General features: G+C 60.8%; 3 protein-coding genes across 5 annotated transcripts; 2 read left to right on the top strand and 1 right to left on the bottom strand.

The window, feature by feature from the left end:
• Positions 1 to 811: 811 nt before the first annotated feature.
• CDK9 (cyclin dependent kinase 9) lies at positions 812 to 6196 on the top strand. Its single transcript, XM_041406918.1, has 7 exons — positions 812 to 967; positions 1505 to 1586; positions 2005 to 2095; positions 3888 to 4054; positions 4247 to 4418; positions 4501 to 4649; positions 5558 to 6196. Exons 1-7 carry the CDS (start codon positions 876 to 878, stop codon positions 5921 to 5923), a joined length of 1119 nt encoding a protein of 372 aa, XP_041262852.1. The 5' UTR covers positions 812 to 875; the 3' UTR covers positions 5924 to 6196.
• A 2396-nt stretch (positions 6197 to 8592) lies between these two features.
• FPGS (folylpolyglutamate synthase) lies at positions 8593 to 12502 on the top strand. The gene is made up of 14 exons (XM_041406917.1): positions 8593 to 8834; positions 8937 to 8990; positions 9106 to 9170; positions 9247 to 9361; positions 9448 to 9525; positions 9797 to 9858; positions 9961 to 10063; positions 10145 to 10222; positions 10295 to 10442; positions 10521 to 10619; positions 10798 to 10948; positions 11048 to 11123; positions 11442 to 11508; positions 11608 to 12502. The coding sequence occupies exons 1-14, from the start codon at positions 8718 to 8720 to the stop codon at positions 12033 to 12035; spliced, it is 1641 nt and encodes a 546-aa protein (XP_041262851.1). The 5' UTR covers positions 8593 to 8717; the 3' UTR covers positions 12036 to 12502.
• Positions 12356 to 23785, bottom strand: ENG (endoglin). 3 transcript variants are annotated; one of them, XM_041406914.1, is made up of 15 exons: positions 23634 to 23785; positions 19311 to 19468; positions 17001 to 17135; positions 16248 to 16413; positions 15897 to 16053; positions 15599 to 15728; positions 15195 to 15366; positions 14969 to 15111; positions 14699 to 14836; positions 14391 to 14435; positions 14178 to 14288; positions 13840 to 14085; positions 13597 to 13660; positions 13401 to 13502; positions 12356 to 12966 (listed from the first exon to the last, which is right to left on the bottom strand). In XM_041406914.1, exons 1-15 carry the CDS (start codon positions 23689 to 23691, stop codon positions 12797 to 12799), a joined length of 1995 nt encoding a protein of 664 aa, XP_041262848.1. In that variant the 5' UTR covers positions 23692 to 23785; the 3' UTR covers positions 12356 to 12796. The 3 variants fall into 3 exon arrangements, with proteins under 3 accessions (XP_041262848.1, XP_041262849.1, XP_041262850.1); XM_041406915.1 differs by having other exon boundaries at positions 12356 to 12986; positions 23634 to 23784; XM_041406916.1 differs by lacking the exon at positions 12356 to 12966 and adding an exon at positions 12976 to 13117.
• Between the last annotated feature and the right edge of the window lie 290 nt (positions 23786 to 24075).

Raw genomic sequence — 24075 nt, 5'->3', positions numbered from 1 at the left:
GTGGCTGCTTGCACCTGCCTGGCCGCTCAAGAGCCATCCGATTTGGGGATGGCTGCCAGATGTGGACAACCAAAAACGTCTGTGCGCTGGCGCTAGAGGAAGATGCCAGCCTTAAAAGAGGGTGCCAGCCACATGGAAGAAGGTGGCAGCCGCAGAGGAGTGTGACAGCCCTGTGGATGAGGTTGCCAGCTCCGTGGATGAGCCCAGCCCGGCAGACAGGACTCTGCTGTGCACTTCTGCTGCTCAGCCCCTGTGGGGTGAGAGCTGGGTGGCATCGCTGCCAGCAGGAGCACTCCCCAGCAGCCATTCTCTCGTTCTGGGGACACTGACGTGCTCCATGATAGTGTCACCATGCAGGACAAGGTGGCCTGGACCCAGCAGGGTCCGGTGTCCGTGTTTCTGTTCCCAGGGAGCGGGGTGGTTCCCACCACCAGGATGCTGGCAGTCACCTCTGCCACAGCTCGGTCCTTGTGTGCTGTCCGCCGTGGGGAGCAGTTTGGAGCAGCCTGAGATGGAGCTCTTTGTCCTGCACCTGAACACAGCCATGGCCGGGGAGGAACTCGAGCTCCCCTGAGCCAGACCCTGGAGTCCTCCCGCCTGACCATGGCTTCCCTACATCACAGCCGCAGGAGCAGAAGCTTTGCTTAACTCCTGACGTGTTTAAGCACACACAGGGCACACGGCAACGCGCTTTGGAGCCACCGGCAGCGGCGACCGCTCGGAGCTCCCGGGCCACGAGGAGGGACAACATGGCGGTGGCCCCAGGGACTGCAACACCCACAAGGCCCCGCGCGGTGGCTGGGTCACGTGACGGCGCCGCCGGGCCACGTGGCGGAACGGGCGGGACGCGGTGCTGTGGCAACGGCGCGGCCGCCATGGCCAAGCAGTACGACATGGTCGAGTGCCCCTTCTGCGACGAGGTTTCCAAGTACGAGAAGCTCGCCAAGATCGGGCAGGGCACCTTCGGGTGAGTGCTCGCCGTCTCCGGCCCTCCGTGGTCCGGCCCGGCCCCGGCCTTCCCCGGCCTCAGGCCTGCAGCCGGGCCCAGCCCCGCGGGCCATCGGCGCCAGCCTCGGCTGCTCCTTGCTCGCGTGTCCTTTCCGCGGTCACCCCTCTGCCCTCAGAGAACCAGGCTGGCTCTTGGGCCCTTTTCTCCCCAGCCTGAGGTCCTGCTCTGTGCCAGCTCTGGCAGAGCAGAGTTAACCTTGAAAACAGGGTGGGAACCTGTAACTTGGCTCCAAATGTGCAATTTTTTGCTCAAAATGTGTTACATTACTGAAAATCCTTATAAGGCTGCAAGAGCTCTGTGGTGCCTGTTGGTTCAGTGGGTCCTGAGGGCCTTTGGTCCAGGGAATGTGGCTGTATTGGCTCAGCACAGAGTTCTCTGTATGGTGCTTTGGTGTGTCTTGTTTGGCCTTGTTCCTTGTCGGGGCACCTTTCCCTTTCCTTTCTCCTTGTGCTGCTCATGGATTTTTTTTTCTGTTTTTTTTTTTTTTTTTTAAAGGGAAGTTTTCAAAGCCAAACACCGCCAGACAGGCAAGAAAGTAGCACTGAAGAAGGTGTTGATGGAAAATGAGAAGGAAGGGGTAAGTGTGGGCATGGCTGGGTTGGGCTTGTTCTCACCTGGGCTGCAAAGGCACGAGGCAGCAGCGAGGGGACTGGGCTGCACGGGATGGCTGCTGGGAAGTGACACTTCCCATGGGCTTCTCCTCTGGGACCCTGAGCACAGGGCTCCACACTGGCTGAGTTGTGGAAGAGCTGGATGATGTGTGAAGCACATGCTCAAGGGTTGGGGAGAGTTAACAGCTTAAACAACAAAGGCAGCAGCCAGAGAGGCTGTTCTGCAGCTCAGGGTGGCCTGCAGCATGTCCTGGTGTGAATGGAAGAGGTGAGAAGAGGAGGGCAGGACCTGCCAAGCTGCATGGTCACACCTCTCCTGCTCTCTGGCAGAGGTGGCCTGGTCTCCTGCACCTCCAACCTCCATTCTCTCTTTCCCTTTTCCAGTTTCCTATCACAGCCTTGCGAGAGATTAAAATCCTCCAGCTGCTCAAACATGAGAATGTGGTGAACCTCATAGAAATCTGCAGGACCAAAGGTACTTGGCAGGCTCTCCCTTGTGTTAATGATGGCTTTTCTGAGCCCTGCTGAGCAGGCTGGTGTCTTGTGCTGGGAGTGGAGTGGTCTAGCTGAGCATGGGCCTCTGATCCTGGCTGTGACATGGGGTGACAGGAGTTTCTAAATGAGTCAGGATGCTGCTGAAGCTCAGCTGGAAAAAGCTGTTGTAGTCCTGCCAGGATATGCCTGTGCCATAGCAGTGAATGCTGCCATGCTGGGAAACTCCCTTCTGAGGGGCTTTAAATGAACCAGCACTGGGGAGACTGGAGCAGAGGCTCCTCAGCCTGGAGCTGTCCCTCTTGGTTGGCTCGTGATTGTTTCTGGCAGCTCTGAGCAGATGACACAGCTCCAGCTGAGGCTCACTCAGCATCTCTTTCTGTGGGTGATGTAACTGCCTGTGCTGGGCGGGCTGGGATTCCACATGGGCACTTCTGAGCTCTCTGCCACCTCCTCAGTCCCACCTGATGCCATGTGCCCCCACTGCTGCACAGGCTCAGCACACAGGCCTGGCTCTCTTTACATGAAACTGCTTATAACATTTGCTAGAGTTTATATATAATTCTCTCACATGGATTTGTACTGGAAAAATACTTTGGAAAGTGACAGTTGATGTTACAGCCTGCCCTTCCCTAGCCAGTCATGTCAGTGAAATAAAAACAACACTGACTAATATGTGGTGTTTTTTAAAAAGTCCAGTCACTGAACTGGCAGAAATGACTGGGCTAGGGATGGGAAACTCAAGATACTCCAGTACTCTGTTGTGTGTAGATTACTGTCTGAATAGGTATGAGTAAAAACATCAATGACAAGTTAATTTTTAATTCAGTCTGTGATTAAAAGAGCTGTGACGATTGGGTGTCTGGCATACCAAAAGTAAATATTTTTGTAGACATGTCATTTGTTCCCTTTTTATGTTCTGTTTGTATTCCAGTTTTCATCCAAATCTACCTTGACCTCAGTTTGCAGTAGAGTAGAAATGTTTCATTTACTGTTCTCAAACGTGAGGCTTTTCTCTTTTTATGTTGGAAAGGTGTGTTTGGGGCTGTGTCTGTGTGAGGAGCTGCAAACCCAGCGTAGCAGGCTGGGGAGGACAGCAGTGTGCTTCTGTGGGGGCTAAGCTTTTCTGGTCAGAGATTCTGATCAGCAGGTTTTGCTGATTACAACTGATGAAAAATCAGCTTTTCTTTTTAATAACGTTTTGCGTGGGTGCTCTAGGAACAAGATTGAAATCGATTGCTTCACTTAAAGTCTGCTGTCATTGACTTCAAATTGCACTTGGAGTTTTACATTGCTTTGATCCAGATCAGTCCGTTTTTGCAGATCCTGTTTGAGGTTGCAGGAAATCTCACTTTTTAATGTGAGATTAGACAGATTTTCTGTGTTTCTGCATTTTTCCTGGGGCTGTCTGTGGGTGCCTCCTCTATTGCTGGTGCTTGGCTGGCAGCCACGGCTTGCAGGGAGGAAACCCCACAGCCATTATGTGCCCAGAGCAGCACAAAGTGAAGCTTTCAAAGGTTGCCATGCCCTTTCCTTGCCTGTCTGATGACATTTGCTGCACCAGTCCTCATCTCCTGTTCTTGTGTTGCTAGTTTTTGCTCAGTTCTTCTTTAAAAAGGACCTTGAGGCGTGCAGGCTGTCTGGTTCTCTGTGTTCCTGTGCCCTGAGATCCTGTGTAGGGGGTGTTGTATGAGCTGCAGGGTGGTGGGAGGTGAGAGGAGCTGTGACCCTGTGAAGGGTCCCTCACTGGCAGCCTCTCTGTGCCTCTCCTGCAGCCTCTCCGTACAACCGGTGCAAGGGCAGCATCTACCTTGTGTTTGACTTCTGTGAGCACGACCTGGCTGGCCTTCTCAGCAACGCCCATGTCAAGTTCACGCTGTCAGAGATCAAGAAAGTTATGCAGATGCTCCTGAATGGACTTTACTACATCCACAGGAACAAGGTAATGGGACAGACTTTGCACTGCTCAGAGGGTGGCTTTCCAAGGAGCAGGTAGACACCTGCTCCTTGTTCTTAGCACAGACTGGAAGGAAATCCTTGTTTCCCACCTCTGCAGCCTGAGCACCGTGCTGGTGCAAGACACCCAAGGAGGGCACTTCATTCACTTAACCCTTCAATGTCTGTCCTTGTACAGATCCTGCACCGAGACATGAAAGCGGCGAACGTCCTGATCACGCGGGATGGAGTCCTGAAGCTGGCAGACTTTGGGCTGGCTCGAGCTTTCAGCCTGGCTAAGAACAGCCAGCCCAACCGCTACACCAACCGCGTGGTGACCCTGTGGTACCGGCCCCCGGAGCTGCTCCTAGGTAGGAGGAGCCCTGGGCGGGCTCTGCCGGCTTCTTGGCCCTTCTCGGCCCTCTGGGGGACTAACTCGGCATCTCCGTTTAGGGGAGCGCGACTACGGCCCCCCCATTGATCTGTGGGGTGCAGGCTGCATCATGGCAGAGATGTGGACCCGCAGCCCCATCATGCAGGGGAACACGGAGCAGCACCAGCTCACCCTCATCAGCCAGCTCTGCGGATCCATCACGCCAGAGGTGAGGGAGAGACTGGGGATGGGCTGTGGAGGGCAGAGTCTGGGCACTCGGGCCTCTTCCTGCCCTGTGTGCTGGCTGCTGTATGCTCCCAGCAGTGGGGTGTGCCTGCTGCTGGCAGGGAGGCTGCAGAATCTCTAGCCTGTGTTTTGAGGTTGTCTCTCAGACAAACACCCTCAATTTCTGCTTAAAGAAGGGTGGGGGTTTTTACTCTCAGGTGTTTTGCACTGGTCACCTTGAAAAGCCTCGAGAATTCTGTCTTGTGATTTGTGGCATCAGCTCAGCTCTGGTGTGAGCACCCGGCCCCTTCTCAGCTCCTCCTTCATCAGCAGCTCGTCCTGCCCTCTTGTGGAGCAAGCTGAGGGATCTCAGCCAGACTGGGATCTGCGGGATGTTGTGCTGACAGCTGCAGAGTCCTCTTCCTGCTGTCAGTCATTATGTAAATACACTGAAGGCGCTTTCTTTGGCAAGTAGCTACCTGCTGTGGTCTCTCCCAGATCGAGATAAGTGCTGGTGATTGCAGCAGGCTTTGCTTTCTAAGGATAAAAGGAGCCACATCCAGGTTATTATTTAGCAATCAGTTTTGTCACTTGATCTTTCTGGATGTGGTAGCTGACCTGAACTGTGGTCTCTAGTATTTCTTTGATGGGGGAACCAGAAATCCTTGAGCATCGTTTCCACACTGGGAAGACTGTCCTGACTTGCCCACATGTCTCCAGGCCTTTAGTGCCTCTTTGTTGCTGTGAGAACAACATCTGCCAGCTTGGAGGTTATAAAATAGAACTGTTATTTCGGTTTGCCTGGGGGTGTTTGAACCAAAATTGGTTCAAGCCATTTTTGGTTCAAACCACAGTGGTCCCTGTCCTTTCCATAAGCATTCCTTGCCAACCCCTTTTCCTGCCCCTTGCCAGGTTTGGCCGAACGTGGACAAGTACGAGCTGTACGAGAAGCTGGACCTGCCCAAGGGGCAGAAGCGGAAGGTGAAGGATCGCCTCAAGGCCTACGTCAAGGACCCCTACGCGCTGGACCTCATCGACAAGCTGCTGGTGCTGGATCCCGCGCAGCGCATCGACAGCGACGACGCCCTCAACCACGACTTCTTCTGGTCGGACCCCATGCCCTCAGACCTCAAGAACATGCTGTCCACCCACAACCAGTCCATGTTTGAGTACCTGGCCCCACCACGCAGGAGGGGTGGGCACATGCCGCAGCAGCCGGCGAACCAGGGCAGGAACCCAGCGGCCACCAACCAGACTGAGTTCGACAGGGTGTTTTGACATCCGGAGGGGTCCTGGCTGGGCTTCCCCACGTTAAGCGGGGATGTCCTGGCAAGGTCTTTTTGTCTAGGAAAGGACTTTTTTCAAGGTGAATTGACTGATGGTGTTACCAGAGCTTGGCCATCTCCTCGGCCACCGCAGAGCTGCGTGACTTGGAGAGGTGATACCTGTGAGCTCAACATTGTTTCCCCCCAGTTTCCTGTCGCAGAACTTGGTTTTGCCCCCCAAAAGTCTGTATTGGTTATATTAAACTTGCAGATCAATTGTTATGGATCTGGTGATGGAAAAAGTGTCTCCATCCTGCTGGGGCTCTTGGCAAATGGTACCAGGACTGGCAGGACTGGGAGTAGCTGCCCTGGACGAAGCTGGGCCCTGCTTGGAGATGTCTCAGCTCTCTTGGTCTGTCATAGCTCCTGCATTGTGTATCCTCTGAGCACTGAAGTGTTGGTGAAGGATGAGGCAGGTGCTTCTGAGTCATCAGATGTGTCTTGGGGAAGGCAGAGCCACCCTAGGCAGCATGACTAGCTCTCCCTGGGGACTGGAATCTAGCCTAAAAAAGGGCTTCTTGGGCAAAGCAGAGAGGTGGCAGAGTTGGATGCTCAGTGTAGCCGGGAGACCAGGACAGCTGGTCTCTGTGACAGCACATGGCATCCATGCTTTCTTAATTGCAAACCATGACTGGGAGTCAAAATTTGATACACCCAGCCTGCTGCAGCCAAGCACTGCCCTGTGCCTCAGGTGAGACTTGCCCTCCTGCTGTCTGCAGGGATTTCAGGATAGTGTGGCAAGGATGGTCACACTGTGCTGGGAGCAGGGGAACACTCACGTGTCCCCTGCTCTCTCCTGGAGCTCTTTGCATGAGACTAGAACAAGACCACTGCCTCCTTTGGGTACAGTGACTAGCCTGACCCACCGGGGTCACCCGTGCACACTTCATGTCAGAACTTGTCAGGATCAATTCATGGAGAGAAGTGGTCCTCCACAGCTGCACAGTGTCCCGTGGCTATCAGCTATCAGCTGTAGCCAGCCTTCTCCCTGAGCCCCGTGAATGCCAGGATCCCGGGATTCAAGGGGTGCAGCTGGTGATAGTGTTTGGCACTTGGTAACTTGTTCGTTAACAATTGCTGACAAAAGCCGTTGGTAGTGTAAAGTCTCACAAGGAAGTGCTGGTGAGCGGGGCCATTCTCAGGCTTGATGAAAGCCATGTACAAGGTAACTCTGTCTTGGTTTGGGGCTCTGAAGCAGTGTCTGTTTTGGGGGGGGCTTCGTATCTTTGGAAAAAGAGTCGGTGATGAGCAGTAAGCCAGTTGACTTGTGCCATTGTGGATAAACACGGTCCTGTCCCAGGCAGTTGGTGTGACCCTCCTGTCCTGTGCTGCCTGAACGGAGGCAGCAGTGGAGCCTGCAGGACAGCAGCGGGCCTTGCGAGGGCAGTCCGGGTTCGGGCAGCCGGAGAGCCCTGTGCTGCTCCTGGGGAGCTGGGGGGCTCGGCGCCAGCAGCGCTGCCGTCCTTACACAGCAGTACCGCTGCCGCGGGCAGCCCGGGGGCTCCGCTGGCACCGGCCGGGGCGATGCTGCGGGGCGGGGGCTGCGGAGGTCCGGGGGGCCCTGTGGCCCAGCTTGGGGGGTGTAGGGCCATGTCCCTGTGCTGACACACCGAGCGACCTGGGGACGGCCTGTGGCTGATGCTGCGTCCCGAGCGGGGCGGCCGGGACCCTCGTGTCCCTCCCGAGGCGTCGGGATGGGCACGGAGGCGGCGGCCTCCCTGCCCCTCACAAAGATGGCGCTTCCGCCTTCCTTATGCGACGTGGCGCGTGCGCGCTGCCCGCTTCAAAGATGGCGGCGGCGGCGGGGAGGCCGCGACGGCCCCGCCCCCTCCCCCCGGCGGCGCGCGCGGGCTTTGGCCGCGGCAGCCGCGGCGCTCCGGTTCCGCGCGGGGCGGCAACGCGCCTCCCCTCCTGACCCCCCGCAGCCCCGGGCCGTAACGGCTGCCGCGCGCCACGCGTCCCCGCTTTCCGCTCGGGTCTCCCCGCGAAGCGCCGTGGCCCGTGGCAGCAGCGCGGGAGCCCGGCCTGCAGCGGCAGTCACGGCGCGTCCCGGCCGCACGCGGCTGCGCCAGGTGTGGCGGGGATGACGGCGGTCCCCGGCGTGGAGCGCCGCTCGGGCGGGCGGGAGCGGTCCCGCTCTGCGGCGCCGGGCGCTCTCGGGCTCAGCGCCGCTGTCTGTCTGTCGCCTGGCTGGAGTGTCCCGCACCGGGGACGCGGGTTGCTGTCCCAACCGCCAGGTCCCCCCTGCAGCACACGGCGGTGCAACGCCAGGCTCGCGTCCCTTGGCGGGGTCTGGGGGCTCGGTGGCCACGGTGCCCTCTTGGGTGTGCCGTGCGGGTGCAGCGCCGATGCTTCATTAGCGCCGCTCATCAAACACCGGCACTGGAGCGCTGCCCGCTGCCGCCGGCGGCGACCTTGCCCGCTGGGCAGCGCTGCTGCCGGCGCTGGGCTGACCCGTGCCCCGCCGCGGGGCCAAGGGGCACCTGCGGAGGGCGGTAACCCCTGCCCATAAGAAGCCTGTCCCCGTGCCGGGATCTGGCGCTGCCGGCAGGTCCCCGCGGCACCATGGCAGAGATGCTGCCGGCCTGGGTGACCGGTGACACCGCCGAGGGGACTGAGCCCGAAGGGGTGGGTCAGGGTGCAGCGGGCACTGGGTAGGGTGGCCCCGGGGTTGTGGCACAGCCACAAGCCTGCTGTGTTGGGCACTATCCCGACTGCCCTAGGCGTCTTTCCAGGATGCCATCCGGATGCTCAACACCCTGCAGACCAATGCCAGCTACCTGGAGCAGGTGAAGCGGGAGCGCGGTGACCCCCAGGCCCAGCTGGAAGCCATGCAGAGCTTTTTGGAGAGGAGCGGACTGAAGGTGAAGGGCTGATCCCCGTCCCTGTTCCCCCTGTCCTGCTAGTGCCACCGTGCTTGGCGCTGGCTGCCCTGGGGGTCTCACAGGGTGGTTGAACTCTTGCAGGTCGAGGACCTGGATCGACTGAACATCATCCACGTCACGGGGACGAAGGGCAAGGTGAGGCGGGTGGGCGGTGCTGTGGGGGACTGGGGGGGCTCAGGGGCACAGCTGGTGTCTGTGGCTCTGTTTGCCCTGCTCTGGAACGAGGGGTTTAACACAGCTGTCTCCTCAGGGCTCAGCGTGCGCCTTCACTGAATGCATCCTCCGCAACTACGGGCTGAAGACGGGCTTTTACAGGTGGGCAGGGGGTCAGGAGGGTTTTGAAGGGCCGGTGGGGCTGTGCCTAACTCTTCCCCCTGCTCTGTACCCCCAGCTCCCCTCACCTCGTGCAGGTGCGCGAGCGGATCCGCATCAATGGGCAGCCCATCAGCAAGGACCTCTTCAACAAGTACTTCTGGCTGGTCTACAACCGCCTGGAGGAGACCAAGGTGGGGCCAGCAGGGGTTGTGGGGGTGCTCTCTCCCTTGGGTCCCCCGCTCCCGGGGTGATGTGCTCACTGTGCTCTGCCTGGCAGGACCCAGCACACGCCAGCATGCCGGCGTATTTCCGCTTCCTCACCATCATGGCCTTCCACGTCTTCCTGCAGGAGAAGGTCAGTGGTGGTAGCCTCCAGCTTGTGACAGAAATGTCAGGTTGGTGGGGACCTCAGGGAGGGGGGATTTGGGTCAGAATTTGTGTGGATCAGGCTGTCATGGCTGTAAACGGGATGCTGTGTGAGGTGGATGATGCCCCCACAAATAGAGGTGTGCTCAGGTGTGGGTTTGGAAGGGCTGGTGGCAGGGACCTGTCTCCACCCACATCCCTGAATCCGTGGGGGTATTTCCTGCTGGTGGTTCTGATGGCTCATGTCCCTATGTCCCCAGGTGGACCTGGCAGTGGTGGAAGTTGGCATTGGCGGCACCTATGACTGCACCAACATCATCAGGTAGGAGCTGGCAGGGCTGAGCCTGTCCCCAGGGCTGCCGGGGCCTGATGTCCCCACAGTGTAGCGGGGAGCAGCAGGGACACTGCCATGCTGCATTCCCAGGGCGCCGGTGGTGTGTGGGGTCTCCTCCCTGGGCATCGACCACACCAGCATCCTGGGGGACACCATGGAGAAGATCGCCTGGCAGAAGGGGGGCATTTTTAAGGTAGGGAGACCTGGTCTTGTCTCTCCTCTTGTGTGTTTGGGGTGTGTTCCCCCATGTCCCTGAGCACCCCCATCCCTGCAGCCCGGGGTGCCGGCGTTCACCGTGGCGCAGCCGGAGCGGCCGCTGGAGGTGCTGAGGGAGCGAGCGCAGGAGCGGAAGGTGAGCTGCTGGTGGGGTGTGGAGTGGGGTACCCCATCCCATGGCGGGGGGCTCAGCCTGCTCTCCCCACAGTGTCCCCTGTACCTCTGCCCGGAGCTGGACGACTTTGAGGAGGGCTGCCGGGCGCTGGAGCTGGGGCTGGCAGGTGCCCACCAGCGCTCCAACGCCGCCCTGGCCTTGCAGCTGGCACGGATGTGGCTGCAGCGCCGCGGCTGCCAGGGTAAGGCAGGGGGATGGGGATGGGGGCCAGACCCCAGCAGGGCCCCTGGGGGCTCAGTGGGATGCCTGTCCTGCCTAGGTCTGGGGGAGCTGAAGGAGGTGCCGCCAAGCACCGAGCTGCTGGGGAGGCCAGTGCCACTGGCGCCTGCCTTCCGACTGACCGACGCCATGATCCAAGGTGCAGCATGGCCATGCCAGGACCCCCCTCGCCGTCTCACAGCGCATAGCGGGGCCACGCTGGACCCCAGCCGGTGCCATGTGTGCTGGAGGGCACAGTCTGCCCCACACTGGATTCCCACAGGGTACCAGTGTTGGGGAGGGTATGGGGGTCCCAGCCATGCCCTGTGTTCCCCCAGGCCTGCGGGACACGGAGTGGCTGGGCCGGACTCAGGTGCTCTGCCACGGCCCTGTGACGTGGTACCTGGATGGAGCTCACACCACCAGCAGCATCCAGGCCTGTGTGCGCTGGTTCCGCCAGGTCGCCCTCAACCAGGACAAGCCCCATGAGTAAGGAGAGGATGCAAAGGGGGGCACACATTGTGGGGGTGTGGCGGTGGTGCTGCAGGTCCCCTGGGGGCTTGGGCCACTTGCCCTTTCTCCTTGCAGTGGTTCTGAGGTGCGTGTGCTGCTCTTCAATGCCACAGGCGACCGGGACACGGCGGCGCTGCTCAAGCTGCTGGTGGTGAGGTTTGGGGGGGTCACTGTCCCCGGGTGCCTGGGTTCTCTGCTGGCCCTGAGACCTGCTTTGCTGTGGGTGCAGAGAACCACGAGGTGGAGCTGGCACCCTGTCTGTCTGTCTGTCCACCTATCCTGCTCTCCCGGAGTGTATCCCACCTCAACTGCCTCCTGCAGGGGTCTCACAGTCCTGGGTGTGGGGAAGGGACTTGGATCATCCCCTGCCCCATCCCCTGTAACCCTGCTGGTGTGGGACTGCCCCAGTGGAAATCCCGTGGGTGGGTCCTGAGAGTTCCCACAGTGCTGATTTCTCCTGTCCCCGCAGCCCTGTCACTTTGACTATGCTGTCTTCTGCCCCAACTTCACGGAGATGTCAGTGACCAACAATGCAGGTGAGTGCTGGCGAATGCTGGGTCTCCCTCAGCTTCCCATCCTGATCCCTCCCCAGCTGCCCCTGCAATCCCTGACTGCTCTGTCTCCATCCCTTCCAGACCAGCAAAACTTCAACGTGACGCTGGAGAATGCCCTGACCCGCTGCCTGGAGAACCAGCGCACATGGACGAGGCTCCTGGAGGAGAAAGTGGGGCAGGACCCCTGGCTGCCATCTCCCCTGCGGGTGGGGGGGCTGCTGCAGCCGGCCCCCACCCGAGGCTCCCTGCTCCTGGTGCCCCCAGCCCCACGGCCCCTCAATTCCCCAGCCCTGGTGTTCCCGTGCCTGGCGCAGGCGCTGCGGTGGGTGGCGCAGGGCCGGGACCCCCGGCTGGCAGCCCCCCTGGCCTCGGGGGCTCACCCGCACCCCGCAGCCAGCAGTGGGGCCGTGCTGCTGCGGGAGGCGGCCGCCGTGCGGGTCCTGGTCACCGGCAGCCTGCACCTGGTGGGGGGAGCGCTCCGGCTGCTCGACCCCGCGCTGTCCCAGTGACGGCCCGCAGCGCTTTGCACCTCTGTTTACATCAAGCACCAGTTTCGCCCCCAGTGATGCTCAGAGGCATCTGGAGGGGGATGTGGGGCTCCCCACCCCATCCTGGCTTGGCTGTTTTCACCCCAGTGCCTTCTGCCTGTGCCCTTCCCGGGACACTGTCCATGGGGGGATGCCCCTGGTCTCCATCCCCTCCCTAGTCAGACTGACTGGGGGGGGATCCCCAGGGTTTGGGGGGCTGCCCTAGGCTGTGATGAGGTCCAGTGCCTCTGGTAGGTGGGAGCCTCAAGCTGTGGCAAGGCTCAGCATCAGGGCACAATTAATTTAACATAGGGAAGGTTTTTATTATTATTGATAAGAGTTTGTAACTTGGACGGGGAGCTGGGGGGAGTGGTGGGTTCTGCCCATCATGCTGTGGGAGGGCAGCAGCCTTGCACCATCCTCCGCAAATAAACCTCTTGCTGCTCCCACTGGTGCCTGCTGCCTTCCTCGGGGGATGCAGGAGGGGCACGGGGGTCACCCCAAGTGCTGGGGCATGTCCAGGGGGCACCCACTTCTTCTTCCCCCCCCATTTGATGGGGAGCCTTGTGGGAGGTTTTGGCAATAGCTGCTCTTTCTGCCTCCCCACTGCAGCGGGGGAGCCCAGGGGGGTTGCAGGATGCACCCCCCCGGTGTGGGCTGCCCTCAGGGGGCCAAAGCATTCACTGAATGAGTAATGGAGGCCCCCTCTGGGCTCGGCCTGAGATTTGGGGCAAAAAATCAGCTTAATGGCACTGGGGTGGGTCCCCAAGTCCGTTGGCCGGGGGCTGCGTGGGCTCGGGGGGGCCCGGGGGCGTCAGGCCATGCTGCTGGTGGAGCAGGGGGTGCTCTGGGTGCTGCCGATGCTGTGGTTGGTGCTGCTGCTCTCCGAGGCTGGCGCCGTGCTGGAAACCGGCTGCAGTTTGGAGATGGGACCTGGCTCACACCGCCCGCCACGGGGGAACACCAAGGGGAAACCAGACTCAGGGTGAACAGTGGTGGCCTTGGCTCGGTCCCCGGGGACCCTCCAGCCCTCATGGATCACTCCCCAGCTGACCCCTGAGCCCCTGGGATGGAGATGAGCATGAGACACCAGGAGCAGGAGGGAGGGCAGACGGCAGAGGGGACCCAGACAAGCAGGAGGGACCCTGAGGAGGTGGGTGGCAGGGTTATTCCAGGGTTATTCCCCTAGAGCATTGCCAGCACTGTACAGACGAGGGCGATGGAGCAGCCTGGTGTCTGGCTCACATGGGGACTTTGGCCAGGAGGGAAAAGTGAGCAACCCAGTAAGGGACACACACGTGGCCCCCCTGTCCCACCACGGGGTCCCCAGGGGTGGGGGATACTCACGGGTGTGCGAGTAGATGTACCAGAGCACGGCAGTGAGGAGTGCCCCGATGAGGAAGGCGCCGAAGGTGATGCCCAGGACAGCAGCCAGCCCCAGCCCACGGTCTGTGGGAGGACGAGGCCATCAGCACTGCCACACTGGGAGAGTCCCTCTCCCACTCCCATTCCCGTCCTGACCACTCCCTTGCCCTGAACTCACAGTTGAGCGGCCGCCAGGCATCCTTCACTGTCACCTCCAGGACCTTCTCAAAGATGGTGTCGTTCTGCAGAGGTGGAGGCTGGGGTGAGAGGGGGAAGGTGTGCACCCCTGCAGGATGGCAGAGGTGGGGGACCCCAGGCTCTGCAGACCAGGGAATGCTGCTCCTGGATGGGCTCCATCACCCAACGGTGTGGGACAAACCCATATGGTGGCATCACAGGCTGGGGAGGGGGTGACACTGACCTGCAAGCCGGCCTTGCACTTGAGGATGGCAGAGAAGGGGATGTGCCCGCCCTCAGGAATGGTGTAGGTGAAGCGGAATCGCCAGACCTTCCTCCCGTGGCTGCTGGGGGGGCCCTCCAGCACGGCCACCCCTGCTCCCCGTGCCTCCCCGCCCTGCACCAGCAGCACTGGCTCCCGCCCCGAGGCCTCCAGCCAGCATTCCTTCAGCTGCAGGTCGGCTGGGTGATCCATCCACCGCATGGACGCCTGCACGGGGTGGGAACGGGGCACGCCATCAGGCTCCCTGGCCCAGGGACGGCTGGGCTGGCCCAGCCTGGGCACGGGGACAGCAGCAGCACCTGCACAAAGGCCTCCTTGTTGATCTCCAGCTCCGTCTGTGGGGCCTTGAAGTCAGCGGTAGGGAAAAGGCGCAGGAAGAGCTCCCGCGGGATCTCGCACTGGAAGCCCACCTGCAAGAGGGGGGGCAGCACTTAGGGGGCACCCAGCACCCAGCTGACAGCGCCATTTGCACCTTCTCCCACCCTGGATGTGCTGGGAAACCCAGCTCTTACCCGCACGCTCCGGAGCACGGCGTCCTTGGCCAGGCTGAGGATGAGCTGCGAGAAGGCAGAAGGGTCAGTCAAGGGCTCCCCACCGCTGGAGCCTCTTGCTGGGATGGGATGGAATGGGATGGGATGGGATGGGATGGGATGGGATTGCCCCACCCACACACTCCCCCTCCATCTCAGCTCTGGGCTGCAGTATGGTGTTTCCAGCCATGCAAAAGCAAGGAGGTCCTGGTGGAGAAGCCCCACTGGCAATCACTGAAGCTCTCATCAGTGGGGCTGGAGGTAACACCCCCAGCTAGCCCCCCTCTCACCTCATTGTTGGCATAGCCCCTGCCCTCCAGTGAGGTGCCACAATGGCTGAGGGGGCTTTTCAGCATGAAGTGGGTGGCATTTTTCTCTGCCTGGCAGCTGATGTCCCTCAGGGTGATGTTAACCACGTCCTTGATGGGCTGGGAGAAAAGCACACTGTAGTCACCCACTGACTGGGAACAGCCCCGTGCCACCCACCCCTAGCACCCAGAGGAAAATGCAACTTCTGAGTGATTCTGGTGGACATTAGCACCTCTCTCCACCCTCCTCACCTCCAGGTAGGACCTGATGATGACAATCTCCATGGTTTCATCTGTGCACTTCCAGGGCTTGAGTGTGAGCAGCACCTGGTGGGGCAAGTCTGGGGGCTGTGTGATGACAACGGGGGCAGTGGTCACAGGCGTCTCGACCGTCTCTGCAGGACAGGGAGATGGGGGGGCTGAGTGGGAGTGGTGGAACCCCCCATCCCACCCAGCCCTGGGGTGCTGGTGGCCTCACTGTGCTCGTGAATCTCCAGGCTGATGTGGGTGCTGGCAGGGATGGCAGAGTAGGAGGCAATGACACTGTAGTTCTTCTCAAAGGCTTTAGCGATGAGGTCCTGCTCCGTGTCGGGCAGGAGCACCCCAGGGAACACCACGGAGAAAACGGGCATCTTGTAACTCCCAGAGACCTGCAGCGAGGAGGAAAGGGGGGAAACACAGAGGGGCTAAGTGGAGACAGGGACAGCTGGGGGTGCACAAGGCAGGGTTCATCCCAGCAATGAGGGCTTGCAGCAAGGGGGCTGCCCATGTTTAATGTCTCCAGGTGCCCTCCTGCCACCTTCCCCATGACACCAGCATCTCCTGGGCACCTGGCAGACACCTTTGGTGGGGGTGGTGGGGAAGACGTTCCTCTCAGCATACCAGTAACTGGATGTTGCACTCCGAGAAGAGGGACCAGGTGAAGTTGGCCTTGCTCTGCAGCATGAGGATCTGGTTGCCAGCAGAATTCTGAGGACAGCTCAGAGACAAGTTCACCTCTGTGATGGAGGAGCTGTAAAACCACAAGACCCCCATTCTCAGCATTCCATACCAACTGGTCCCACATGCAACTCGGAATGTGGGGCTCTCCCTTTGGGAAGCCCAACACCTTCCCAAACATCTCTAAGCATATCCCACGGCCTGTCCCACCCCTGGGGTCCCACTGCTGGCACTGTGGTACCTGGGCTCCGACTGCAAATGGACGATGTGAGCAGCCCTGGTGCTCTGGGCATCACTGAGGGAGCAGCCCTTCACCCCGTGGAAGAAGACCTCAGTCTCAAGGTGTGGAATGGCATTGAAGTGCTCGTGGGGAATGCACTCTGGAGGGCTGCGGGCATCTGTGTAGGTGGCAAGGGTGATCAAAGTCAAGCTGGGCTCAGTGGGTGAGGAGATGCTCAGGGCCAGGGGCATCAGTCCCTGTGGCATCTCCCCGGGGAAGGTACTTTGCCCCAGGAGATTGTCACCCTTCTGGAACAGGAAGACCATTCCTGCCCACTCCAGCCCCCCAGTGCTAGCCCCCAGCCCCACAAACCTTCTCCCAGGTGGAGCTGGACCCTGCGAGGGTCCTGCAGCTCGCTGTAGGATGTGATGCCCCCATAGTTAGCCAGAGCCCAGGCCAGCAGCTGCCCCTCGCTGGAGACGATGGGTGGCTCAGGGTTTGGTGCTCTGATGGTGCTCTCCGGGCTGAGCTGGGCGTCCTGTGGGCCAAGTGACAGCCTGAGCCGGGGTGAGGAGCAAGGCACATCCCTCCCTTACACAAGCTGGCATGGGGAAAGCAAGGAAAACCTTTCCCCTCAGTGTGCAGGATACAAATGTGAACCCAAAACAGGTGAGTGTCCCTGGAGCCTGGGCTGGGGGTCACCCTGGATAAGTGGGGGTTTTCAGGGCCATGAGCTGGGAGCAGCGAGAGTGGCTGGTGGCACATGGAGGGCTCAGCCCACTTTATTATTAGCCACAAACAAAGCAGGAGGTTTATTTTGCTAACAAAGCGCCCGACCCCGGCTCAGCTCGCTGGAGCCAAACCCCATCCCTGACCTTCCTCCCGCCGGCCGGAGGAAATGGGAGCTTTTTCCAGCCCTGTGCGTCATTCCCTGCCTGGCCAGCCCAGCGCTCAGCGCCGCCAGCAGTGCTCAGGAGCGTCCCCTCCTCCCTGGGGCACCACAAGCATCATGTCTGGTGATCAGAGGGACCGGTCTCCAGCAGTGACCCCCTCAAACATCCCCACGGGTGCCCCAAGCCCTGCTGCCCCCCAGGATTGCTCCCGTTGTGGGGCTGTGGCACTCACGGTGCTGATGATCAGGTTTGAGCACGGGGAGGTGATGGTGGCAGAGCAGTGGGTGCAGAGGAGGATCAGCACTGCTGGTCGGCTGCAGGCACCGGCTCCTGGGGTGACTGTCACCATCAGAGTGACGGGAGAGACCTGGGGTGGAAAAGGAGAGTGTCACTACTGTGGCCACCAAGCCCCAGCTGCTGTCACCTTCCTGGCTGCCCCCCTGGAGCCAGAGGGAGCAGAGAGAGCCCTGAGGCTGGCCCTGAGGATGAGCCATGCAAGAGGCAGCCATGGCTGGGTTTGGGGACAGGGATGCCACGTGAGTGTGTACCTACACTGGCAGGGCAAACACAACATGCCCTGGCTCCCTAAGCAAGGGACCAGTGGGATGCCCACCTGGAAGATGGTGTTATCCCTACACTGGTGTCCAGGACACCCCACAGAGTGAGGTCTAGGCACCTCCTTCTTAGGCACCAGGGCATCCTTGAGTTAGAGACTAAGTAATCTCTGCACTGGGTATGAGAGTGTCACCCCACTGTGGGCTGGGGCATCCCCACACTGAGGTCTGGAGCATCCTACACTGGGCTGAGGCGTCCCCACCCCAGGCACCAGAGCATCCTCACTGTAGGCACTGGGGTGTCTCCCACTGAAGACTGGAGAATCCCCACCCTGGGCACTGGGGCATCCCCCTGGCAGGGTTCCCAGCGCCACCCCAGCACCGTGCAGCTGCTCCAGGCTCAGGTGTTCCCGTACTGGAGTGCAGGGATGGGTGCACAGAGGTGGCACACACCATTCCTCGTGACTAGCACGGCCTGGTTGCCTCTAGCCGGAAATCCGGATGGGGAAGTCAAAACTCCAGGCGCTAAGTTTGGCAACTGCCGTCTGAATAACGGCTCGCAAAGCTCTGAGCAGAGGGAGAGGGAGAGGGAGAGGGAGAGGGCAGGGAAAACCATCCAGGGATGGGCCGGTGGAGGCTGCGGCCAGTGCCGTGCACGGGGCTAGCGGGATGAGCCCGTGGGCACCCCGGCCTGGCCATGGCCCCGTGGCAAGCATGGGTGGCCAGGGACCCCGGGTGGCCCCGAGCGTCGGGGAGGAGCTGGCGGCTGTTTTTCCTGCCGCGTGTTTTGTGGCGCTCCATTGTTTGGCTGCGCGAGTGGCGGGAGCCTCGGCGCTCCCCGCCGCCGCCTTTCGGGTTATTTTTTTCTTTTTCTTCTCTTTTTTTTTTTTTTCATCGTGGGGATCTGCTTATAGAAATCAGCTTCCAGTAATTCTTCTATAAGTGGAGCCGTGTCCCTGCCCAGCTTCCCCCGCGCGCCGCGGGGCTCAGTGCCGCAGCCGTGACATCAGTGCGTGTCCCCTGTTGCCGCTGGTGACAACCCCGGGGCACCCCCGGCCCTGGCACTTATCCAGGATGCCAAGGCCAGGTTACACCAGGCTAGGCCAGAGGGGTCCTTGCGAAACCGACCCTCCCCAGAGCCTCGTGGTCTGGCTCCCCCTCTGCTCCAAAAGCAGAACTGGGAGAGCTGGGAGGTGGCAGGGAGGGGTGACTGTGGCGCCGGGTCGCCCAGGGCTGGGCCAAAATCGGGTGCTGGGCCCCAGCCAGCGCGAGAGAAGCCGGGCTGTCCTGCAGAGCTGCCATGCAAACCCGTGTGCTGTGCAAACCCACCCAACAGTGCCAGCCAGTGCCAGCGCCACCCTGACACCACCCTTGTCCCAAAGCACCCACAGTGTGGTTGTCACCCCTCAGCACGGCCATGCCAACTTTGGCAGACAGGTTTCTGCTCGCTTGGACACCTTAAAATGATCTGCCTTCTTCATCCCTCCACTCTTTCCTCTATCCCTCCTTCCATCTCTTTCTCCATCCTTTCCTCCTTCAGAGGGTCCATCCCTTCCTCCCTTCCTCCCTTCCACCTTCCATCCATCCCTCCCTCCCCAGTGTGGTCACCACTGGGTACCTATGGCTCTGCCCAGCTCCTGAGCCAGAGTCAGAACCAGGCCACCTTCCCAGAGAAATGGAATGTCCTGAGGTGTCCAGCACAGAAATATCTGCCTTGGCAGCATGGGCAATTAAAAAATTTGCCTCTTAAGTCTTTACACTCCCATCAAGGGCAGAGATGGCCAAGGCTGTGCTGGAGGAGAAGCTTGGACAAGGTGCCATGGAGGAGGTTAATCCAGGTCCTTTCACTGCTCCTTAATTAGAGGAAGGTTTCACAGCTGGGACACCCTGCCTGCTCAGGGCAGTGCCAGGATGACAGCGCTGTGGTGACAGTGTGAAGGACAGCGTAAGAAGTTCTGTGGGGATGCACTGGGACCCCTCTTGCTCACCTTGGACCACTTGACGCTGAGGACATGGACTTCATGGCGAGTGTCCATGGAGCTGTTGCTGACACAGCCCCGGGGCACCGTGCTGGTGGCATAGGAGAGGGTGATGGGTGGCTCCGCTGTCACCGGCTGCAGGTCACAGCCCTGGGCTCTCCCGGGGTCTGGGTGGAAAACAAGAGACCGTCAGTCCCCGCCGCACGGATGTGGGGTGACACAACGCGGGGGGACACGAGGCAGGAGGGGGCTGAATGTCTCCGCCAGCGCCGGCACTGCCCCTTCAGCCTCAGCCCCCAGCCCGGCCCCGCCGGCACAGCACCCCCGGGACCTTCTGCTACGTGTCTGCTCGGGGCCCGTCCGCCGCCGCCAGCCCCCTCCGCAATCACGCTGATGACCCTTGGATCCGGGCTGGAAAAATCCACTGTCCTGCTCGGCGCTGCCGCGTGCCAGAACTCGCACCGAAGGCTGGGGCGGCGGCGGAAGCCCCCCCGCGTTCCCCCGCCGCAGGAAAGTGGGAAGCGCAGGTATGGAAATGGCTGTGAAGCTCATCCTCCGCGGGCGCTGAGGCGTGAGCTTTGCCCCATCCCAAAGCCCCCGGCGGCGTGCGGCGAGCGGGGCCGGCCGGCGGCTGCCAAGGGAAATCCTGAGCGCAAACAGCCATTTGAAGGCCTGATCCTGTAAATCCCCACGTGCCTCGACAGTTTCCTCTGCCTCAGGCAGCCCTGCTGTGGCCGGGCTGTCCTTAACTTGGCCCCGAGGAGCCGTCTGCATCCATGGGTGCTCCCTTCCAGGGGGCCGGGAAGGACAGACCCCCGTGGTCGCAGCTGGGCTTCTGTGGGCTTTCTATGGGGAGACAGTGCCTGGAATGCTGTGTTTCCTTTGGAAACACGTCCTTTGGAGGTGGCCACAGAGTTCTATCTATCCCTTCCCACTCCAACTTTCCCATCCCTGTGGCTCCAACCAGTGCACCGGGAGGTGGCTGGACCAAACTCCAGCCCACCCAGCCACCCCTACCGGGACTGGGGCTGGAGGGTGTGATGCTCCAGGTCACTGAGATTTTGGGACACGGCACCCGGCAAAAGGCCATTCCATCCAAGTCGTGTCCATCACGGTGTCCCTGACCCGCGTGTCACCGTCGGGGCGGCTGTGGCGGCGGGGTCACGGCACAGACCCCCGGTGACGCTGCCGTGGGCCCACTCATTGTCCGGTGCTTCCTCCCCCCAGCGTGGCGGCCGGCAGCATCGGGAGGAAGATAAACAGCCGCTTATCTGGGCGCCACAGGCTGTGTCCCTCTTCCCTTGCACTCCTGCCCCGACGGCACCGGGCACGGCCCCGCCGGGCAGAGCACGGGCAGAGCACGGGCAGCTCGTCGCTCCTCGGGCAGCATCCCGCTGGGAGCTCAGGCAGGGCTGGGGGCCGCGGCCGGGCTCGCCCCGGCAGGGCAGGGATGCCAGCGGAGGGGACGCGGGCAGCGGTGCCAGTCGGGCACTGTCTGTCCCTGGGGAAGGCAGCGGGCTCCAGCATTATGTCAGGATCAGATAAGGGGGCTCAGCTGGGCCGCCGGGGCGATCAGATAAGGGCACTGTTATTTTTGTACTCCAGGAAAGGGAAAAAAATTAAAGGGAAGAAAGGAAGAAAATCCACTTTATGTTTTTCCAACCTGCATTCTCCCTTGCTTTGGTGCTGCTGAGATCAGGGAACAGGGATGGTTCCACTGTGGCTCCCCCGTGGGTCAGGGGCTGCGGGGAAATTCCTGGGGTTTGGGAGCAGAGAGCAAAGCTGGGTGTGGGGTGCAGGGCAAGGGTGGCTCTGGCAGTGCAGGATGCCCATGGGATGGGCAGCACCACTTTGGCATCCTTGCATCTGGCAGTGTTGCCTCGGCACTTGTGTAATGAGCTGATCCAGGACAGGAATGGGGATGGATCCTGCACTGAGAGGGAACTGTCATCCTCTGAGCCACCCCTGGCTGTTGGACCATGCTGAGGTGGCATTGGGGCAGATGATGGGATGGATGGGTCCAGGCTTTGGGCCTGACACAAGCCACACAATTCCTGCCACTCTCTAGGTGCCAAGAAGCCTCTCCTCAGAGATGGGAGGAGCGACCCAGCACCATGCTCACCCCATGGGGAGCACTGCTGGCCCCTGCCAACGGGCACAGCTCCTTCCTTGTGCCCCCTCTGGATTCTGGCTGTGTCTGTGAGACACCCTGACACTGCACCCACCAAGAGCACAGCACTGCACCCACAGCACTGCACCCACCATGGACATCCCAGTCCCACAGCACTGTGCACACTGCTATGGGGCACTCAGTTCCATGGCACTGTGCCCACCCCCTGACACTGCACCCACCAAGAGCACAGCACTGCACCCACAGCACTGCACCCACCATGGACATCCCAGTCCCGCAGCACTGTGCCCACTGTGGGCTCCCAGCCCCAGAGGTTCCTGTGGGGAAGAAGCAGCAACTGGACGGGATGTGGTGGGTAGCACAGGTGGGCAGGATGGGGACCATGCTACAGGACACAGCTACACAGGACAGGGAGCACATAGCACAGACACTCAGGATGGGGACCACATGGCACAACTACACAGGACAGTGACAGCATGGCACAGTCACACAGGATGGGGTCCACATAGCACAGCTGCACACCTCAGGGGTGGTAAGGCCAGAGGAGATGGTCTGTTTGTGTGGCAGAGTGACACAGGACAGGGATCATACAGACACATGCAATAGGGACTGTACAGCTCCATTACAGAGCACAGGGACTGTGTGCCACAGCTACGCGATGGGGATCATACAGCACAGATAAATAGGACAGGGACCATAGAAACACACATTCAGGGTGGGGACCATATGGCACAGCTATGTAGGACTCAGCCCATACAGCACAGCCCTGTTAGGGCATGTATGGCACAGCCATATAGGGTGGAGACAGTTGGGGATGAATATAAAGGTCATGGACACATGGCACTGCTACACAGGACACAGGTGACATTGCACAGCTGTGTAGGACGAGGACCAGATGGCACAGCTGTGTGGTGTAGGGACTATACACCACAAATGGAGGACAAGGCCTCTGTGGCACAGCACCACAGGATGTGGAGCATATGGCACGGTTAGAGGATGGGGACTGTACAAGAAAGCGACAGAGGACACAGACCTTACTGCACATCTACACAGGACAGGGACAGCACGGCGCTGCCCTAGGGCAGGGACTGTGGCACAGCTATAGGATGGGCACCAGCCTCACAGTCACACAGGACACGGGACTTACTGTACATCTACAAGGATGGAAACTGTATGGCACAAATGTAGGGGACACAGCCCCCACGGCACAGCTTCACTGGAGGGACTTACTGTACATCTACAAGGATGGAAACTCTATGGCACAAATGTAGGGGACACAGCCCCACGGCACAGCTTCACTGGACAGGGACTGTCTGCCACAGCCACCAGACAGGGTTGTGACATAAGAGTAGGCATCGAGCCTGGCAGCAGGGCCACCCCAGCACCACCCACGAGCACTGGCCCCGAGGTGACCAGGAGGGACCAACCCAGCTGGGACACTCAGTGCTCCTGGCCCCAGCCTTTCTGGGCAGCTGCTGCCTCCCCAATTCCCTTTCCCCTGCCAGCAGGCAATGTCCCCAAGTCCCCCAGCTCCCGCGTCCCTCCCTGAAATTCCCTCTGTGGCTTTGCAGGGATCTCGGGGTGGCTCCAACTGCTCCAGAGGTGTCTAAGCCCCCAACTCCCATTTGAGGCTTTAAGGTTTTTTTCCCATTTCTCACCCCTAGTTTCATCCCCACATTCCATGTGAGGCTTTAAGGGATTTTCCCCATTTCTTGCCCCCAGCTCCAGTCCCACATCCCACGTGAGGCTTTAAGGGTTTCCTCTCATTTCTTGTCCCCATCTCCTGGTCAACCCCTCCATACTCCGAGGTGACGGGAACCAAAGCCACCCCAGACCCCCCGTGTGCCACCGTCTAGGTCAGGACTCAGCCACGGCGTCTTCAACACCTCCCACGCCCCAGTGACGCAGCCGGGATTTCGGGGGTCCCAGGGAGTGGCAGGGCTGCGCTGTGTTCCGGGAATCGGGGTGGGTTTGTCCCTTCCCACATGGACGCTGCTCCCAAAACCTCCTCTCCCGGGGGTTCCCGGCGGTGACAATCTCTGCCTGCGCGGGCACGGCCGGGACCCCTTTGGCCACCGATCCGGAGTCACCGGCGCTCCCGCCGCGGCGGCTGTCCCGTCCCGGGGGTCCCGTCCCGCTGTCCCATCCCGCGGGTCTCATCCCGGGGCTCCGGTTCCCTGGTGCCCCCCGTCCCCACTCACCCGGGCGGCCGAGCAGCGCCAGGAGCAGCGGCAGGAACGGGACGGAGCGGGGGCCCATGTCCGCCTGCGGCCGCTCCCCGGGAGCCAGCGCCGAGTGCGGGCGGCGGCAGCGGCAGGAAACCGACTCCCTTCGGAGGAGGGTCCGCGGCGGAGGAAATGCCGCTGGCGGCGCTGGGGCCGGGCCGGCGGGGCCGGGGGGGCGGAGAGGATGGACCCCCCTCCCCCGGAGGCGCCGTGCCTCAGTTTCCCTACAGAGCCGTGCGGGGCTGCGCCTCCGGAGGTGCACAGGGAGGGCACTGGTACCCGGGCTAGGTGCCCCCAGGGCCTCCCAGGGCTGGCACTAGTGAGCGGAGGGTTGGACACGGGGTTCTGTGTTCTGGGGACAGAATTACTCCCGAGCTTCTCCAGTGATGGGGATGGGGAGCTGCCGCAGGCGATGGGG

This window comes from Onychostruthus taczanowskii, unplaced genomic scaffold (genome assembly GCF_017590055.1).
Source record: "Onychostruthus taczanowskii isolate IOZ18803 unplaced genomic scaffold, ASM1759005v1 scaffold25, whole genome shotgun sequence".
Lineage (NCBI taxonomy): Eukaryota > Metazoa > Chordata > Aves > Passeriformes > Passeridae > Onychostruthus > Onychostruthus taczanowskii.
Note: the sequence above shows the minus strand (reverse complement) of the source record. Positions and strands in the feature narration are given on the sequence as shown.

What these genes read in the sequence shown, in the direction of transcription:
- CDK9 (XM_041406918.1), top strand. Translation starts at nt 876, where the DNA reads ATGGCCAAGCAGTACGACATGGTCGAGTGCCCCTTCTGCGACGAGGTT. An exon ending in ATCGGGCAGGGCACCTTCGG is followed by an intron (nt 968 to 1,504) that starts GTGAGTGCTCGC and finishes TTTTTTTTAAAG; the next exon opens with GGAAGTTTTCAAAGCCAAAC. An exon ending in ACTACATCCACAGGAACAAG is followed by an intron (nt 4,055 to 4,246) that starts GTAATGGGACAG and finishes GTCCTTGTACAG; the next exon opens with ATCCTGCACCGAGACATGAA.
- FPGS (XM_041406917.1), top strand. Translation starts at nt 8,718, where the DNA reads ATGCTCAACACCCTGCAGACCAATGCCAGCTACCTGGAGCAGGTGAAG. An exon ending in CTGAAGACGGGCTTTTACAG is followed by an intron (nt 9,171 to 9,246) that starts GTGGGCAGGGGG and finishes CTGTACCCCCAG; the next exon opens with CTCCCCTCACCTCGTGCAGG. An exon ending in GCAGCGCCGCGGCTGCCAGG is followed by an intron (nt 10,443 to 10,520) that starts GTAAGGCAGGGG and finishes TGTCCTGCCTAG; the next exon opens with GTCTGGGGGAGCTGAAGGAG.
- ENG (XM_041406914.1), bottom strand. Translation starts at nt 23,691, where the DNA reads ATGGGCCCCCGCTCCGTCCCGTTCCTGCCGCTGCTCCTGGCGCTGCTC. An exon ending in CATTTGCAGTCGGAGCCCAG is followed by an intron (nt 15,729 to 15,896) that starts GTACCACAGTGC and finishes GTGGTTTTACAG; the next exon opens with CTCCTCCATCACAGAGGTGA. An exon ending in CCGTGCTCCGGAGCGTGCGG is followed by an intron (nt 14,289 to 14,390) that starts GTAAGAGCTGGG and finishes CCCCTCTTGCAG; the next exon opens with GTGGGCTTCCAGTGCGAGAT.